At 45.2% G+C, this 14,934-nt stretch overlaps 1 protein-coding gene across 3 annotated transcripts in view; it reads left to right on the top strand.

Annotated features, from left to right (window-relative positions):
• Positions 1–493: 493 nt before the first annotated feature.
• LOC140480147 (uncharacterized) overlaps positions 494–14,934 on the top strand; it is a 454,819-nt gene continuing 440,378 nt past the window's right edge. For 2 of the 3 annotated variants that reach the window (XM_072574858.1, XM_072574856.1), the window contains exon 1: positions 495–1,030. In XM_072574858.1, the coding sequence (XP_072430959.1) occupies positions 975–1,030 (56 nt within the window). In that variant the 5' untranslated portion in view covers positions 495–974. Of the gene's footprint in view, positions 1,031–14,934 lie in introns of all 3 variants that reach the window. The other variant, XM_072574857.1, reaches the window with a different exon arrangement.

Below are 14,934 nucleotides of genomic sequence, written 5' to 3'. Positions count from 1 at the left end.
AGGAGCAGCGCTTTGAAAACTAGCGCTTCCAAATAAACCTGTTGGACTATAACCTGGTGTTGGGTGATTTTTAACCTTGTGCCACTAAAAACACTTTCTCCTGAAGAACTCTAGCAGAGGAAGAGCCGAAAGGAACCGTGGATGCTGTAAATCAGAAACTGCTAGAAAAGTTCAGCAGGTCTGATAGCATCTCCTTCAGGAAGGGTCACTGGACCCCGAATCGTTAACTTTGATTTCTTTCCACAGATGCTGCCGGACCTGTTGAGTTTATCCAGCAATGTCTTTGTTTGTTACTCCAGCAAAGCACTTCCAGATATTTTTAAAAATCCCAATTAAACCCTCGCTTCATTTTATTTCTCCCCAGCCCACCAGCCCGCCCCCAACCCGCTGTGAATGGGACTGGCCCAGAGGGGAGACTTCTTGTGTCTGCTCTGCTTGTTCATAATCACCTTCTCTTTGTGTTAGCCCGGGACCCTGGTGTGTCTGTGTCTTCATTGACTGCAATTCTGCCATTCAGTAGATAAGCGCTGGGGCTGTGATGTCAGTCGGTGGTTGATGAAATTTAACACCGTCCCCACTGTCTGTACCCACCCCCCTCCCGATTACAGAAGCGGCTGATGCCTGGAGGAGGGGGAGCGGGTGTAGGAGGAGGTTAATACTGCACTAGGGAGCAAGATCATGTGCGGGGAGGGCTCCTGACACCCACGTTAGCAATGAGCCAGCAACTCTGCTGTGTCGGACAGAACTCGAGTCAGGTCTGACAGAGAGAAGGAGAACTGCCTGTGTGTGTGTCAGAGAGAGAGAGAGAGAGATTCCTGGCTCTCCCCCCACAGTTGGACATCATGCAGACGGTGTAGCAGGTCTGAGGGAATTCGGGGGTCGCTCGGGTCGACTTTGCAAACTGCAGATGAATCAGCGCCGCTGTCGAGTTCTGTTTTCGCTTCGGATTACGCTGCCGGGACAAATGCATACAAATGCATTTAGGAGCCCAAAGGACACGCCGTGGATTCATCTCTGCCGCCGGCAAACCGTAAGTAGAGTCTGAACTGGTATCGCCAAGTGGGAGCCGGAGCGGTGTAAGTGAGACCCAGGATTGAAACATGTTCCTGCACAGTCTCTCAGCAAAGGCTTCTGTTTCCTTTCGTTTTAAAGAGCTCCGGGTTTTCTCACTGGGGGGGGATAGGTAGCAAGGTGCTTATGGGCCGAGTTCCAGCTGCTGGAAGGGCATCTGAACTGTAGGTTTTGGGAGGACGGGATGGTGTGGGATGTGGAGCCAAACCTCTGTAAATTGGAGAAGGAGAGGGAAGAAGAGCTGGAGACTGCCATTAGCAGGGCAGAGGGGATAGGAGGAACCCGCGTGGCCGAACAGCCTGCCCTGTAAAGCACTAGGGCAGGCGCTGGACATCAGACGTTAGAGTGAGTGGACCATGGCAGTTTGAAGAGCAGCCTGAGGGACAGGGTAAATGCCTCGGGATTAATTCCCCCAACAGGGAGAGGCGGCTGCGGGATTTGAAACATTGATCCCAGCCGGAGCTTTCACAATCCAACACGGACCGGTCTCGTTTCCCATTCAGAGAGAGGGAGAGAGTTTGGTGTTTGGTTTTTGTTTGGTTTTGACAATCACCTGATGAAGGAGCGTCGCTCCGAAAGCTAGTGCTTCCAATTAAACCTGTTGGACTATAACCTGGTGTTGTGTGATTTTTAACTTTGGTTTTTGTTTGTAATGGTTGCACCTAATTACAGCGCAGCCCCAGGTCTGTAACCCAGGCGATGCCTGTACTTGTCAGATCCTCCCTCCACCCCCTTCCCCCTCCGCGGGGGTGGGGGGTGGGAAAGGGCCAATCCCTTCCCGGTGCCAGCTGTTGCCCTCAAGGTGCACAGCAGGATTGCCCCCCCCCTCCCCAGGGAGTTTTTCTACCTTGCCTTTCTTTTCCCCTTTAGGAGGGGGTTGGGGAATATCTAAAGGCAGCCGCCGGTAATCGGCAGGATCTTGTTGTTAGATCCGGGCAGATGTTCCAGCTGCTGTGCTCCGGTGATGCTGCAGTTGATCCCATCAGATCCGCTGCCAGTGTGCTCTGAACAGGCAGCAGTGAGGGGATGGGTTAGGGGCAGTCAGTGCTCACTGGGAGACCAGGTCCCGGCACATCGAGTCACAGAGATGGACAGCATGGAGACTGACCCTTCGGTCCAACCCGTCCATGCCGACCAGATATCCCAACCCAATCTAGTCCCATCTGCCAGCATCTGGCTCATATCCCTCTAAACCCTTCCTGAAGGGGAAGCGCTCCGAAAGCTAGTGCTTCCAAATAAACCTGTTGGACTATAACCTGGTTTTGTGTAATTTTTAACTTCCTAGTCAGGGTTTAGATGGGCCGAATCGCCTCCTTGTGCAGTAAACTAATTCTGACAGCTTGTTTACGTGTCTTTATGAGTGAGTGAGACACTGATAGTGTGTGTCTGACTCTGAGACACTGTATGTCTGTCAAAATGAGTGAATGTGGGTATGTGTGAGTGGAGTTCTGTGTGTATGTGTGTGATGTACAGTGTGTGTGTGTGTGTTTGCATAGGTGTGTGAGTGGATGAATGTGCGTACACCAATTCATAAAATCACACCGCATCGAAAGAGACCATTCGGCCCACTGTATCTGTACCCTCCCTTCTGCCCTTCGCTCGAGCTGTGCAATTTTCCGTTTCCAGTTTTTGAAAATGAAATGTGTTCCCACAAGCAATGCATTGCTGTTCACGTCTCTCCGCCATACCTTTGCGTGTGTCTGTTAAATATTGAGATGCCTCTTATTGTTTCTCGGTGATGGATTGCTGTTGTAAATCAGAAACCTGGAAGCCACACTCCCTACACTCGTGTTGGTCATGAAATGATTTTTTTTAAATTCTTTAAACTACTCTCACCTTCAGCTTGCTGGTCTGAGAAATTATTCCCAAGCTACATACCTCGTTAAATTGACACATGGTTAGAATCAAAACGACTTCTGAAAATGCTGCTGCAGCCCCTGAAGGGTTAAGGAAGAAGGCTTCGCTATTGACATTCACCAGCAGCGATTCCAACATAAATCAGAACACTTCGACAGTTTAAGGAATCCATGAATGAGAGTGAGATAGCCCTGACTCGCCTCCTTCATGCCACTGAAGTGGGGAGACAGTACTTTATCCATTCACTATCTGCGGGATTAACGGGGAGAGATTCCCGGGCTCGGTGGTCATTTCCAGTTTTAAGAAAGTTAAAAATCACACAACACCAGGTTTAAGACAGGCAGTGTTTGTGTGTGTAGGCCGCTAATAGACTGGAGAGTGGGGGTCCGCTGATGTTCACGACACTTGGGGTGAGTTAGGCCCAGTCTTCAGGTCTCTGTGTCCCTCTCGTTAAATCGGATCAGGAGTGTATGCCCCCAAGCCAACATCAAAACGCAGCTCCGGTGTTAACGTTTAAAACTGCTGGTGGATTATCCTCATCACAGGATGGCCGTGTTTATTCCGCTGATCTTAATCACCAACTCTCATTACTTTTACTGAAACTGATGTGTTTGGTCTCTTATTATTGAGTAAACATGGCCATGTGTCATTACTGCACAACCGCGGAAAATTCGATGTCCTAGTTTCAAAGAGGTCTGGATTTTGCCAATATTAAACACACGGTATTTCCACGGTATGTAAATCAGCAAGCCGTGTATTTGAAAACCAGAAATCCGCATCTCCTGCAGCTGAAAACACGCCATTGTAAAAGCTAAAGTTCTCAAGATGCTGGAAATCTGAAATAAAAAGAGAACATGGTGAGGAAACTCAACAGATCTGGCAGCATCAATTGAGAGAAGTGATTATTTGTCTACCTTTTTTCTGGTGATGCGTTTCTCCCAGACGATTGGAAAACCGCCATTATCACACCTTAAAAAGACAAAGAGACAACAAACCGGAAACTGTAGACCAATTAGCTTAACGTCTGCTATTGGGAACTTTAAAGTCTGTAATAACAGAGCATTTAGAAATGCAAACTATGAATAAGCAGAGTCAGCATGGTTTCATGATGTAGAGGTGCCAGTGTTCGATTGAGGTGGACAAAGTCAGAAGATACACCACACCAGGTTAGAGTCCCACGGGTTTATTTGAAATCACAAGCTTTTGGAGCGCTGCTCCTTTGTCAGGTCCTTCACCTGACGGGGCTTCGCACCGAAAGCTTGTGATTTAAAATAAACCTGTTGGATTGTAACCTGGTGTCATGTGACTTCTGACCTTGCACAGTTTCATGAAGGGGATATGTGTTTGACAAAGTTGGTGAAATTCTTTAATGAGGTCACAAGCAGGCGAGAGAAACAGGATGCAGTGGATGTAATATATTTGGATTTTCAGAAGATATTTGACAAGGTATCACACATAAGGCAACTTAATCAGAGCTTGTTGTGTTGGGAATAGTATAAAAGTGTGGATGGAAGTGTAGCTAATTAATAGAAGACAGAGAATGTGGATAAAGGGGCATTTTCAGGACAGTAATCTGTAACTAGTGAAGTGCCACAGGGATCAGTGCTGGGGCCATAATTATTTGCCATGTATACTGATGACTTGGATGTGAAAACTAAATGTACTATAATATGAGGAAATTGAGGTTTTGCACTTTGGCAGGAAGAATAGAGGAGCTGAATATTATTGAATTGGATCAGAGTGGTGCTGGAAAAGCATAGCAGATCAGGCAGCTTCCAAGGGGCTCCTTGGATGCTGCCTGACCTGCTGTGCTTTTCCAGCAGTACTCTGATCTAAACTCTGGTTTCCAGCATCTGCAGTCCTCACTTTTGCCTATTATTGAATTGGAGAAAGACTGTAGAAAGCTGGAGCACAGAGGGATTCGGGAGTCTTTGAAACACAAAAAGCTAGATCCATGTTCAGCAGGAAATGGGGAGGGCAAATGGTCTGAAGAAGGGTCAGTGGACTCAAAGTGTTAACTCTGTTTCTCTCTCCACAGATGCTGCCAGACCTGCTGAGTTTCTCCCGCAATCTGTTTTGTTTGAGGCAAATGGAATGTTGGATTTTTATTCAAAGGGAATCATAGAATCTCTACAGTATGGAAGCAGGCCATTCAACCCATTGAGTCCATATCATCCCTCCGAAGAGCATCCCAGACCCATTCCCTTACCTATCCCTGTAACTGTGTGTATCCCAAGGCTAATCCACCTAGCCTGCACATCCCTGAACACTGGACTACAAACATAGGGAACCAACGTTTCGGGCATGAGCCCTGAAGAAGGGCTCATGCCCAAAGCGTCGATTCTCCTGCTCCTTGGATACTGCCTGACCTGCTGTGTTTTTCCAGCAACACATTTTCAGCTCTGATCTCCAGCATCTGCAGTCCTCACTTTCTCCTAACAAACATAGGAAAGTCTTGCTAAAAATATGCAAGGCACCAGTCAGACCACAGCTGAATATTATTGAATTGGAGAAAGACTGGAGAAAGCTGGGAATGATTTTGGATTTCTTATCCAAGAAGACATTTACTGACATTGGAGGCAGTCCAGAGAAGTGTCACTCAGCTGATCCCGGGTATGGTGGGACTGTCTTATCACAGGTTGAGTAGAATGGGCCTGTACTCATTGGAGTTTAGAAGAATGAGAGGAGACCTTATAGAAATATATAAGATTCTTCGGGGACTTGATAGGGTAGATGTGGAGAAGTTGATTTGTGTTGTGGGAGCACCAGAAGGTATAACGTCAGAATAAGGGATCATCCATTTAAGACTGAGATAAGGAGGAATTTCTTCTCAGAGAGTAATGAATCTCTGGAATTCTTTCCCACAGAGGGTTGTCCAGGCTAGCCATTAAATATATTCAAGGCTGAGACAGACAGATTTTTAATCACCAAGGGAATCGAGGGTAATACCAAAAAGGCAGGAAAGTGGAGTCCAGGGTTATCAAATCAGCCATGATCTCATTGAATGACAGGCAGACTCGTTGGGCTGAATGGACTGCTGCTGCTCCTTTGTCTTATGAGAAATAGAATTAAGTTTTTGTGTCTGATCTGCTGCTCCTTCAGAACTCAATTCTTTTTATATTGTACCATAATATTATTTTGGGAGGATCCTGAAATCGAGCAGCCTGATTGGTCTAGAGAAGGGCTGTGTAAACACTCTGCCTTTCTCAGTTTTGATTAATCCTGTGAAGCATGTTTCAAACATAAATTATGTTGGACAGAATCTGATAGACTTTCACACAGCCTTCATTCAGTTGCTTGTTTTTTCACATTTGTCAAACATTCTGCATTCAAACACCCACACCAAGGATTTGAACTTCACTAATTATAGGATCATAGAATTCCTACAGTGTGGAAGCAGATCATTTGGCCCTTCAAGTCCACACACACCCTCCAAAGAGCATCCCACCCAGACCCACCCCATCTCATCTCTGTAACCTATTTCCCCAAGCTAATCGATTGAACCTGCACATCTTTGGACTGTGGAAAAAAACTGGACAACCTAGAGGAAGCCCACACAGACACAGGGAGAACATGCAAACTCCACACAGACAGTCGCCTGAGGGTGGGATTGAACCCAGGTCGCTGGAACTGTGAGGCAGTAATGCTAACCACTGAGCCACCATGCAGGATGACAGTCCCAGTGCTGTTCTGATGCGGCAGGAGGAAATGAGAACTGCAGATGTTGGAGACCAGAATTGATAAGTGCGGTGCTGGAAAAGCACAGCCAGTCAGGCAGCATCTGAGGAGCAGGAGAGTTGACGTTGTGAGCATAGGCTCTTCATCAGGAATGAGCTCTCCTGCTCCTCAGATGCTGCCTGACTGGCTGTGCTTTTCCAGGACCACACTGTTCTGATGAGGTGCGAATGTGTCAAATCTGCCAGTTTTTGGATGAGGCACTCAGTCAAGACCCCTTTTCCTTTCCCAGTCCCATATGGTCTCTCTATTTGAGGAAGAACAAAGCTTATTTGATGTTCCCAGTTGTTATTTATTGTTGAACCAGTGCCACTAAAACACGTATGTGGAAGTCCCAGTGTTGGATTAGGGTGGATCAGGTCAGAAGTCACATGACACCTTCGACAAAGGAGTAGTGCTCCGAAAGCTTGTGATTTCAAATAAACCTGTTGGACTGTAACCTGGTATTGTATGATTTCTGACTAAAACACAGATTAACTGATAATTGTCACCTGGCTGTTGTTGGAATCTTGCAGTATATAAGTTGTAGGCCACGTTACCCAATCTACATTTTCTCTAATGCATTATGCAAAGTCCTGAGTTTGTAAAAGTGCATTTACATGTGTATACTTTTTAAATTCAATCGTGATATGAGTGTCACTGGATTGGCTGGCATTTATTGCCCGTCCCTAGTTGCCCCTTGAGAAGGTGGGGGTGAGCTGCCTTCTTGAATCGCTGCAGTCCATGTGCTGTAAGTAGACCCACAATGCATTGAGAAAGGAATTCCAGGATTTTGACTCAATGACAGTGAAGGAACAGCATTATATCTCCAAGTCAGGCTGATGAGTAGCTTGGCTGGGAACTTGCAGGGGTTGATGTTCCCATGTATCTGCTGCCCTTGTCTGTCTAGATGGAAGTGGTTATGGGTTTGGAAGATGCTGTTATCCTTTGGTGAATTTCTGCAGCACATCTTGTAGATATTTCACACTGCTGCAGTTGGTGGATGTTTTTAGATATGGTACCAATCAAACAGGCTGCTTTGTTCTGGATGGTGTCAAGCTTCTTGAGTGTTGTTGGAGCTGCACCCATCCAGGAAAGTGGGGAGTATTCCACCACACTCCTGGATTGTGCCTTGTAGATGGTGGACAGGCTTTGGGGAGCCAGGAGGTGAATTACTCGCCACAGTTTTTCTAGCCTCTGACCTGCCCTTGTAGCCACCGTGTTTATGTGGTGAGTCTAGTTGAGATTCTGATCAATGGTAACTCCCAGGATGTTAATATGTACAACTCAATGGAATTTCTTCTTCCACCAGAAACTATTGTACTCCCATTTTTAACCATCACTTTCAACTCAAATGTTGGAGGCAGATTCTTTCTCCAAAGGGCCTGAGTGAGACAGATTTTTTTTTAATTCACAACAGTCAATGGTAGATTTATAGTCTTGCATTTATAGATTTCAGACTAGCCTTTTAATTCCAGTTTTAGCACTGAATTTAAATTCCACCATCAACTCATATTGTGACTGTGAGAGGAATACTATGTTTATAAGCAAGCCCATATTCCACCATTCATCCCATTAGTATGAATGTTTCAATTCAATCTTTATGCTAGTCCTTTTGCATTATTATCCAAAATGATTCCACCAGGGTCCTTTAATGAACTCAATTTAGTCCTCTTATTATAAAAGAATATTCACTCTTTTAAAAAAAAAGTGGCAAACAAGGAAGTTACAATCTGAAATTATCCCTTTATCTCAAAAGCAGACACACTCACACAACACAAAACACAACCCACTCTGCAGAGATAGTGTTTGAATAAAAGACAAAAGTGTAAAAGAGAAATACTCCTTTGGGCCAAAGAAAGGATAAACTTTGATGAATCCTCATAGTTTGCTGGATTTCTGGTCAACAAAATCGAATTGCTAACAGCCATAGACTGATGGAAGGCCTCCAGTTGAAATTGAAATCAAACTGGGTCCAAGTCTTTGGGATGGGGCATGTTGCATGTTTTATAAGGTAGCCTGAAATAATGATATTTGGAAACTTTATCAAGATTGCAAAAACTTCTGCTCAGAGAGGGAGAGAGATTTACAGCTCATGGGGTTTTCTTCCTTCTGATTGCTCAGTTCTATGAAGGTAGAGATCAAGTCCAGAAGGATTGCTAGGCCACCACCAGCATTTCAAAGCAAGGTTTCCCATTGGTTCAGGGTCATAGGCTGCATCTCATGTCTCTCTGAAATCTTTGCTTGTTTTCTATTTTCTCCAAGTTCACTCAATTTTCTGCTGAGAGTAGGTGAACCACTCAGCTCTATTGACTTCATTTCTAAGAAACCACATGGAAAAATCCCTTTCCAATTCAGAAAGCTACCAAATAGTTACATACCCTTATATCACGTTTTCCATAAACACTTTGGTGGGATTTGATCCATATTCACCAGAGCATTGGCCTGGTCAAGCCCAGTGACATTACTACTCTGCCTTCCTCTCCCACCCCATTGGTTGATGGTTTGCATTTAGTTAGGTTCAGACTCCCTTTAAAGGGATGAAGTGCTTTTGCCCGAAACGTCAATTTCGAAGCTATTTGGATGCTGCCTGAACTGCTGTGCTCTTCCAGCACCACTAATCCACTCACTGAGTAGCACCATGCTCCACCTGTCTCATCCAGAATTCTGCTGCAAATCATTTAATCACTCTGACCCCTGTTCTGGTCAGGCAATGTCTCAATTTCCAAATTCTCCTCATCTTGTTTTCAAATCCCTTCCTGGTCCTGCTCTCCCCTCCCAATTTCTGTCACCTCCTCCTGTACTATCACTCTGTGAAATCTCCACATTCCCCCAGATCTGGCCTCTCGCGCATCTTCCTAATTCTAATGGTTCCATCTTTGGAGGCTGCACCATTAGGTGCTCGATCTCCTAACTTTGGACCTCCCTCCTTAACCCTCTTATTCTCTCAACCTCTCTCTCCTTGTTTAGACTGCTCCCCAGAACCTGCCACCTTGACCATGTTTTTTCCTTCTCCTGTTAGATAATTATTTCAGTGAAGTGCCATGGGATGTTTTCCTTCAGGTGTTACGGAGATGCAAGTCGCTATCATGGGGTTAATATTGAAAAGACCAAAGGGAAAGAGACACTCAGATAAACAAACAGAATTGTTTGATTTTGTGATGGTTGGAATTGGTTCGACATGAGTATAAGGAAAGGTTTGCATTTCTAGTACATATTTTGCAACCATGGAATGTTCTGGTTGTTGCATCCAATGAATCTGTTTTTTTTTAAAGTTGGTCAATGATGTTACAGACAAATAAAGAGCAGAAGGAGGCCATTCCATCTCTCGAGCCTGCTCTACCCTGCCATAAGATCAGGGTTGATCTGAGTGTAATCTCAAACTTCTAAAAACCTTTCACCTCCTTACTTTCCAAAAATCTATCCACCTCTGCCATAATTATTGCAAACTCTGCTTCCACTGTCTTTAGAGGACGAGGTGATGTGGAGGTGCTGATGTTGCGCAGGGGTGGACAAAGTAGGAAGTCACACGACACTAAGTTATAGTCCAACAGGTTTGTTTGAAATCACAAGTTTTCGAAGCATGGTCCCTTCACAAAGGTGCTACATTCCAAAAACTTGTGATTTCATATAAACCTGTTGACTATAACCTGGCGTAGTTTGACTTCTGACTTTGAGGAAGGGAGTTTTCTGGTCCTTCTGAAAAAAACACTTCATCTTGGGATTAAATGAATGACTCTTCATATTGAAAGTGTTTCTGAGTCCTAGATTTTCCCAAAAGAGGAAACATTCTCTTCGTACCCACATGATTAGGATCTTCCATGTTTCACCTCTCTTTATATTAATCTCTTTCCACCTTCATATTTCAGGTATTAATCTAGCAAACCCTCTCTGATTTGCTTCCAATACATTTTCATCCTTCCTTAAACAAGACCATGACTATACACGTGACACTGGATGTGGTCTCACATGCTCTGAAGCATATAACCTCCCTCCCTACTCTTGTATTCAATTTAGTAATTCAATTTGATCCCTCTATAAATTTTGTATTAGTTTGGAGTCAATATTGCTATATTCTCTCATTGCCAGATGTAGCAGAACGATTCTGAAATGTAGACAAAAATGTAACAAAGTTTGTGAGAAGATTTGTAGCTCGGGTGCTCATTGTTGTGGTTGTGTTTGCCGAGCTGGGAATTTGTGTTTCAGACGTTTCGTCCCCTGTCTAGGTGACATCCTCAGTGCTTGGGAGCCTCCTATGAAGCGCTTCTGTGATCTTTCCTCTGGCATTTGTAGTGGTTTGAATCTGCCGCTTCCGGTTGTCAGTTACAGCTGTCTGCTGCAGTGGTCGGTATATTGGGTCCAGGTCGATGTGCTCATTGACTGAATCTGTGGATGAGTGCCATGCCTCGAGGAATTCCCTGGCTGTTCTCTGTTTGGCTTGTCCTATAATAGTAGTGTTTTCCCAGTCAAACTCATGTTGCTTGTCATCTGCGTGTGTGGCTACTAAGGATAACTGGTTATGTTGCAGATGACAAGCAAAATGACAACACTACTATTATAGGACAAGCCAAACAGAGAACAGCCAGGGAATTCCTAGAGGCATGGCACTCATCCACAGATTCAATCAATAAGCACATCGACCTGGACCCAATATACCGACTACTGCAACGGACAGCTGGAACTGACAACCGGAAGCGGCAGATTCAAACCACTATAAATGCCGGAGGAAACATCACAGAAGCGCTTCACAGGAGGCTCCCAAGCTCTGAGGATGTCACCTAGACAGGGGACGAAACGTCTGAAACACAAATTTCGAGCTCGGTGAACAGAACCACAACAAAAACGTAACACTTTCTGTAGTTGAAATTTGATGGATGAAGAATTAGACAAATAAGTTTGAACAGATTTCTCTTCACATGGTTCACACTTGCCAGACTCAGTGTGTTGCATGAAAAATAACTTTTTTTTGGTTGTACAGACAACGTTTTGAAGTTTGTGCTGCCTTATATCTGCACTACATTTGGCAAGCACTATTTCTTCAGCTGTGAATGCAGTCTTTGCAATGTGAGCGAGCTTTGCAGCTTTCAGAATTCATGGGTTTTGTATTATCATGAATACACAACGTTTCAATCACAACATAGGCAGACCTGTATTTTCCAGGCTCTTTATCCAACATCACAATATCCCAAAGTGTGTTTCAAACAATTAACTTTAAAGTTTGTTGCTTTTAGAATATCAGGAAATGGAGCAGGAAATTTGAATGGAGCAAGTTCCCACTGCATCGTGATTATAATCAGTTTTGGGTATTTTTGGTTGTGGAATTATATTGGCAAAGGTAGGACACAAAAATAATGCCATCGGAATTTGCAATTGCAACTAACAAGAAGACAGGGTTTGAAACAAAATCTCAGAAAACCTTTGACAGTGCAGCACTCCTTCAACACTGACCCTCTGACAGTGCGGCACTCCCTCAGCACTGACCCTCTGACAGTGCGGCACTCCCTCAGCACTGACCCTCTGACAGTGTAGCACTCCCTCAGCACTGACCCTCTGACAGTGCAGCACTCCCTCATCACTGACCCTCTGACAGTGCAGCACTCCCTCAGCACTAACCCTCTGACAGTGCAGCACTCCCCCAGCACTGACCCTCTGACAGCGTAGCATTCCCTCATCACTGACCCTCCGAAAGTGCAGTGCTCCCTCAGCACTGACCCTCCGACAGTGCGGCACCCCCTCAGCACTGACCCTCCGACAGTGCAGCACCCCCTCAGCACTGACCCTTTGACAGTGCAGAACTCCCTCAGCACTGACCCTCCGACAGCGTGGCACTCCCTCAGAACTGACCTTTCGACAGTGCAGCTCTCCCTCAGCACTGACCCTCCAACAGTTCTGCACTCCCCCAGTATTGACCCTCTGATAATGCGGCGCTTCCTCAGCACTGACCCTCCAAAAGTGCGACACTCCCTCAGCACCCACCCTCTGACAGTGCGGAACTCCCTCAGCACTGACCCTCTGACAGTGCGGCACTCCCTCAGCACTGACCCTCTGACAGTGCGGCACTCCCTCAGCACTGATTGTTCGGCAGTGCAGCTCTTCCTCAGCACTGACCCTCCGACAGTTCTGCACTCCCCCAGTACTGACCCACAGTGCGGCTACACCTCAGCACTGACCCTCTGACGGCTCAGGTTAGTCACTACTCCCTGTTGAATTCAGTACTGGTCATCTTGAATTAATGGTACGTAGTTTTAAATTTCCTTCCAAGTGGTAATAAAGTCTCTTCGTTGTCAACTCCATAATTCTGAAGATGCAGATGAGGTCATCCCTCAACACATGCTTTCTATGAAAAAGACACTCTGTAACTATCCATTCCTTCCACCATGCATGCTCAGTAGCAGAAATGTGTGGGTTTTTTTCAGTGTAATGTGGTGTTTCACTTAGAGCTGGTGCACTTTGTCACTGACTTTCTGCCCTTTGGCAAGGCGTGCTTGGCCAGCTTCCTAGGCAGCAGCAAACTCATGGAGGTCTGGATCTCCCGGGATCTGATGGTCTAACACTTTGGGCCAGACGGGAAGCCTCTCCCACAATCACACAAAAATATCATTGACAAACGAGTCCACGATGCTCATGACCAGAGAGGATATATGCCCCTTTGTTCCTTCAATCATGGTGACAGCCAACTTTCAGACGCAATGTACCAGCTACAAGGTATACTGCAGAAATTCACCAAAGATCCTCAGACAGCACTTTCCAAATGCACCACTGCTTCAACCTTGAAGGACAGGGGCAGCAGATACATGGGAATACCACCCCCTGAAAGTTCCCCTCCAAGCCACTCACCATCCTGACTTGGAAATATATCACCGTTCCTTCACTGTTGCTAGGTCAAAATCTTGAAATTCCCTCCTTAAGGGTGTTATGGGTCTATCGACTGCAGCGATTCAAGAAGGCAGCTCACCCCCACCTTCTCAAGGGGCAACTAGGGATGGGTCATGAATGTTGGCCCAGCCAGTGACGCTCAAGTTTCATGAGTGGATTGCAAAACTCAATCTGTCTATGGATTGGTGTGACTGTTCAGTTTGCAGCCAAGCAGGATAATCTTTGATTCAGTTCACCCAATGTTCCAGTGTCCTGTTTGTAATGGGAGGCTGAGAACAGTATGCAGTTCTTTAAGAATGGTTTTGCTGTGGTATGTGATACAAAGTACAGTCAGACAGAAGAGGGATAACTGAGTGAGTATTCGTTTGAGATAATTTAATGGGGTAGAGGGTTTCTGTGGTGTTTGAGAGCTTGACAGATCCTGTAAATAAGGAATGCCTTATCGGTTGTTGAATTAATGCTGAGTTGATCAATATTACTTGCCCTGAGCAGATGCAAAGATACTTGTGGAATTGTTTATTGTTTAAACAGGGATTTATTTGTCAGGGCATGAATTCAATTGCAGCATAAACGTTTGTTGAAAACTGATGGAATCCTTAATACGGGATACTTGGCGCTAATAATGTTAGACAGTCAATGTGAAGGGCAGGTCATGCCTGGCAAATTTAATTGAGTTCTTTGACAAGTTGACACAGGCAGTGGATGAAGGTAATGCTGTAGATGTTATATATTTGGACTTTCAGTAAGCATTTGATATGGTACCACATTGCAGGGTGGTTATCAAATTAGAAATGTTAGGGATGATGGGTTCTTGGCCACATGGATTAAAATTTGGCTAAAAGATAAGAAACAGAGGGTAGAGAAGGATGGGTATCTCTCAGACTGAAGACGAGTTGAAAGTGGTGTTCCGCAGGGATTCTTGCATTTTATAATTTACATGAATGATTTGGAGATGGGTTTAGGGTGTAGGTTTCCTCGCTGAGCTGTAGGTTTGATATCCAGACCTTTCATTACCTGGCTAGGTAACATCATCAATGGTAACCTCCAAGTAAAGCGAAGCTGTTGTCTCCTGCTTTCTATTATTATATGTTTGTCCTGGATGGGGTTCCTGGGGTTTTGTGGTGATGTCATTTCCTGTTCGTTTTCTGAGGGGTTGATAGATGGTATCTACATCTATGTGTTTGTTTATGGCATTGTGTTTGGAGTGCCAGGCCTCTAGGAATTGTCTGCCATGTCTTTGCTTAGCCTGCCGCAGGATAGATGTGTTGTCCCAGTCAAAATGGTGGTTTTTTTCATCCGTGTGTAGGGCTACGAGGGAGAGAGGGTCATGTCTTTTTGTGGCTAGCTGGTGTTTGTGTTCGTGTAAACCCCAGGAACCCCATCCAGGACAAACATATTAATAGAAAGCAGGAGACA

The sequence above is a fragment of the Chiloscyllium punctatum genome, chromosome 7 (assembly GCF_047496795.1).
Source record: "Chiloscyllium punctatum isolate Juve2018m chromosome 7, sChiPun1.3, whole genome shotgun sequence".
Taxonomy (NCBI): Eukaryota; Metazoa; Chordata; class Chondrichthyes; order Orectolobiformes; family Hemiscylliidae; genus Chiloscyllium; species Chiloscyllium punctatum.
The sequence above is the reverse complement of the archived record's forward strand: the minus strand, read 5'-3'. Positions and strand labels throughout refer to the sequence as shown.